Here is a 4895-nt window from a genome sequence, read left to right as displayed (position 1 = left end):
AAGGGGAAATGAGGAAACTGTTGAAGTCCACATTGATGCCCTGGGGTTGAAGTGTTCCGAGGTGGAAGATGAGGCGTTCTTCCTCCAGGCGTCTGGTGGTGAGGGAGCGGCGGTGAAGGAGGCCCAGGACCTCCATGTCCTCGGCAGAGTGGGAGGGGGAGTTGAAATGTTGGGCCACAGGACGGTGTGGTTGATTGGCAAAGTCTTTTCCCTAGGGTCGGGGAGTCCAGGACTAGAGGGTACAGGTTTAGGGTGAGAGGGGAAAGATATAATAGAGACCTAAGGAGCAACGTTTTCACACAGAGGGTGGTACGTGTAAGGAATGAGCTGCCAGAGGAAGTGGTGGAGGCTGGTACAATTGCAACATTTAAGAGGCATTTGGATGGGTATATGATTAGGAAGGGTTTGGAGGGATATGGGCCAAGTGCTGGCAGGTGGGACTGGATTGGGTTGGGATATCTGGTCAGCATGGACGGGTTGGACTGAAGGGTCTGTTTCCGTGCTGTACATCTCTATGTCTCTATGTCTCTATTCAATGACAAATTATGTTCCTTACCTTCACTGGAGGAGAGAACAGATATGAAGCCTTTCCCAGGACCACCTTAACAAACCCCTAAGGTAAAAGGTCAGACAGACAATGTAAAGTGTGGAGCAAACCAGGTGCTGGGAAGTGTGATAACTTAGGGATGGTTTTTCTAAAATTACCTCAAAAGCTTCTTGCAGCTTGACTTTGATAGTGAATGCAATTTCTTGGTCTAAACATAAATCAACACATCAACAGATTAATTCTATTTCAACTACAACTGCTTTCACAAACAGAAGTAGAAAACTATTAAATTAAATAGGACACATTTCATCTTTTAAATAAACAACATTTTAAAAAATCTTGCATTTCTGTAGTGCCTTGAACAGACTGAAGGATCTCAGGCCATTGCTCACCTTCTGTAGCAAATTCAATCTGACATCAGGAGATACAAGGTGACCAAACGCTTGGTTCAAGGTGTATCGGGGTGTGTGTGTGTGTGTGTGTGTGTGTGTCTGGGTCAGGCTGAGGTGATTGCTGAATTAGAGGGACCCTGCCACTCCTTTCACTGGTTGGGTCCTTACCCTATCAAACTCCTCCCAAAAACCTCTCTTTTAAGTGAAGACACTTTTTCAAATCCACCCCAGCTGTCCTCATGTTCCCTGATGTGATCTGGTGTCAACTTATCAAGGTGTCCTGGGATTAGCTCCAACATTAAAGCCAATCTAGAACCACAAGAGGTTGCTGTAAACTGGTGCCTTACTGAGTCTCACTAACACATCCACCCGTGGACCTTCCTGAAAGGAACTGCACTTCAAGAAGACCTCCTAACTCTGACATACGGCCACTTCTTGGATTCAAGAGGGTGGGAGCTATGTGAATTTGTCATGACATTGTCACAAGGCTGAGTGAAGAAAACAATGCAATATACTAAAATCAGAAAGAGAAATAACTGCAGTTTCTGACCAATATCCTGGGATCTGTGATGATCCATTCCAAAGGTAGGGCATTCAGTTTCTATAGAGAAGCAAATCTGCCGTCTGTCTGTACTCAGACCCATACCACAGCACTCCCTCTGAAATGGGCTTCCTGATGAAGGGCTTTTGCCCGAAACGTTGATTTTCCTGCTCCTCGGATGCTGCCTGACCTGCAGTGCTTTTCCAGAATCTGCAGTCCTCAGTTTTGCCTACTCCCTCTGAAATGGTCAGGCAAGGCCCTCATTCCAGAAGGAGCTCACTCACACCTTCCCAAGGACCACTGAGGATTGGGTATTAAATACTGGCCTTAGCTATGCCTGGGAGTAAATAACAACAAGTTCCATGATGGATGGGTCAGTGACCAGGGGGTGACTGAATTGGATGTTGGCAGCTTTAGACAATAGATAATAGACAATAGGTGCAGGAGTAGGCCATTCTGCCCTTCAAGCCTGCACCACCATTCAATATGATCATGGCTGATCATCCTTAATCAGTATCCTGTTCCTGCCTTTTCTCCATAACCCTTGATTCCACTATCTTTGAGAGCTCTATCCAACTCTTTCTTAAATGAATCCAGAGACTGGGCCTCCACTGCCCTCTGGGGCAGAGCATTCCACACAGCCACCACTCTCTGGGTGAAGAAGTTTCTTCTCATCTTTGTCCTAAATGGTCTACCCCGTATTTTTAAGCTGTGTCCTCTGGTTCGGCACTCACCCATCAGCGGAAACATGTTTCCTGTCCAATCCTTTAATAATCTTATATGTCTCAATCAGATCCCCTCTCAGTCTTCTAAACTCAAGGGTATACAAGCCCAGTCGCTCCAGTCTTTCAGCGTAAGGTAATCCCGCCATTCCGGGAATTGACCTCGTGAACCTACGCTGCACTCCCTCAATAGCCAGAATGTCTTTCCTCAAATTTGGAGACCAGAACTGCATATAGTAATCCAGGTGTGGTCTCACCAGGGCCCTGTACAGCTGCAGAAGCACCTCTTTGCTTCTATGCTCAATCCCTCTTGTTACGAAGGTCAGCATGCTATTAGCCTTCTTCACTACCTGCTCTACCTGCATGCTTACCTTCATTGACTGGTGTCCAAGAACACCCAGATCGCTCTGTACTGCCCCTTTACCTAAATTGATTCCATCTAGATAGTAATCTGCCTTCCTGTTCTTGCCACCAAAGTAGATAACCATACATTTATCCACATTAAACTGCATCTGCCATGCATCTGACCACTCACCTAACTTGTCCAGGTCACCCTGTAATCTCCTAACATCCTCATCACATTTCACCCTGCCACCCAGCTTAGTATCATCAGCAAATTTGCTAATGTTATTGCTAATACCATCTTATATATCATTAACGTATATTGTAAAAAACTGCTGTCCTAGTACTGATCCCTGCGGTACCCCACTGGTCACTGCCTGCCATTCCGAAATGGAGCCGTTTATCACTACTCTTTGTTTCCTATCAGCCAACCAACTTTCAATCCAAGTTAGTACTTTGCCCCCAATACCATGCGCCCTAATTTTACTCACTAACCACCTATGTGGGACTTTATCAAAAGCTTTCTGAAAGTCCAGGTACACAACATCTACTGGATCTCCCTCGTCCATCTTCAGAGTTACATCCTCAAAAAATTCCAGAAGATGAGTCAAGCATGATTTCCCCTTCATAAATCCATACTGACTCTGACCTATCCTGTTACTACTATCCAGATGTATCATAATTTCATCCACGATTTCTCGAGCCACCTCCTTCAGTACCCTGGGATGTAGACCATCAGGCCCCAGGGGACTTATCAACCTTCAGACCTAACAGTCTCTCCAACACCAAATCCTGGCAAATATAAAGTCCCTTAAGTTCAGGTCCTTCAGGCACTGTTACCTCAGGGAGATTGCTTGAGTCTTCCCCAAGCAATCTCCCTGGGGATTGAAGTACCAATCTGAAGTACCAATTCAATTCTGCCATTTCTTTGTTCCCCGTAATATATTCCCCTGTTTCTGTCTTCAAGGGCCCAAGTTTAGTCTTCACCATTTTTTCCCTTTCACATACCTAAACAAGCTTTTACTATCCTCCTTTATATTCTTGGCCTTTATATTAGTGTGAAGGCAGGCTGTGCCACTAAATCCCAGCATCAGCTGAAAGACAGGCAGAGCTCAGGGCAGCCTCTGTGAACGAGGTCCCCGTCATCTCAAACTGTCTAAACAAGATAAACACCCAACTAATCACAGCTGATGGTTCCTTCTGACAGCTGGTTCTTTGAGAAACCTTACTGGCTAGTCATCAACATCAACAGGCAACCACAAATGTCAGTGACTCTCTCTCTGAGCATTGCCCAGCCTGGGGCAGGAATAGATGATGCCAGTCTGACATGATTTGGAGATACCGGTGTTGGACTGGGGTGTAGAAAGTTAAAAATCACACAACACCAGATTATAGTCCAACAGGTTTAATTGGAAGCACACTAGCTTTCAGAGCGACGCTCCTTCATCAGGTGATAGTCTGACATGTTTGTGAGTTGTTCCTGGGTCCTGGGTGGCACTGGCAGGGTCTGTAATTATTACCTGTCTCTGGTTGCCCATGAGATGGTGGGGGGAGCTGCCTCCTTGAACTGCTGGCTGGAGGGCAGCAGCCCTAGAATCAAACGTTGGGTCAGGAACCCTCCCAGAACTGGAGCAGAGGCTCAGAGAAGGTGAGCCCCAGATCTGTTAGGTTATTTCCCAGCACAGTATTGAGGTTAATAAGGCAGGAAATGGGCTTCAGTCCAGACAGACAGAATGAAAACTGAGAGAAGTGCAGATGCTGTAAATCAGAAACAAAAACAGAAGTTGCTGGAAGAGCTTACATTTCTGAGGGAAGGTCACTGGACCCGAAATGCTAACTTTGATTTCTCTTTACAGAAGCTGCCAGACCTGCTAAACTTTTCCAGCAACTTCTGGTTTAGTTTGGGACAGAATCGAAAAGTATTCTCGATTGCGGAGTGATTGTAATCCCAATTTGAGAGAACGGTGCACAGTCTGATATGAACATGGGAATTAGGGGCGAGACCTGCCTCCTCAGCCCCTTCCCCAGAATCAGGAGCAGCCTGGACAATGGAGAAAGGGAAAAACAGTTCCTGCTCTTCAGATGAACAGGAACGAGAGCACAGAGACTGAAAGTGATGTACAAATGAAGCAAGGGAACGTGAGGAAAGAGCTTTTCACCCAGGAAGTAGTTAGTGTCTGGAATGCAGGATCAATGGAGGCACTCAAGAGGGAATTGGATGACTACTTGGGAAGAAATGGGGTGCAGGGATATGGAGAAATGGGGTGCAGGGATATGGAGAATTGGAGTGTGGGGATATGGGGAAATGGGGTGTGGGGATACGGGGAAATGGGGTGTGGGGATATGGAGAA

The 4895-nt window shown here is 46.2% G+C and overlaps 1 protein-coding gene across 1 annotated transcript in view; it reads right to left on the bottom strand.

Moving 5' to 3' along the window:
* Positions 1 to 4895, bottom strand: part of abch1 (ATP-binding cassette, sub-family H, member 1) — a 79495-nt gene that overhangs the window by 33694 nt on the left and 40906 nt on the right. The window contains exons 12-13 of the mRNA XM_043696706.1: positions 706 to 755; positions 557 to 613 (exon numbers count right to left, since the gene is read on the bottom strand). Coding sequence (XP_043552641.1) covers positions 557 to 613; positions 706 to 755 — 107 coding nt within the window. The remainder of the gene's footprint in view (positions 1 to 556; positions 614 to 705; positions 756 to 4895) is intronic.

Source organism: Chiloscyllium plagiosum, chromosome 9, assembly GCF_004010195.1.
Source record: "Chiloscyllium plagiosum isolate BGI_BamShark_2017 chromosome 9, ASM401019v2, whole genome shotgun sequence".
Classification (NCBI taxonomy): Eukaryota; Metazoa; Chordata; class Chondrichthyes; order Orectolobiformes; family Hemiscylliidae; genus Chiloscyllium; species Chiloscyllium plagiosum.
Note: the sequence above shows the minus strand (reverse complement) of the source record. Positions and strands in the feature narration are given on the sequence as shown.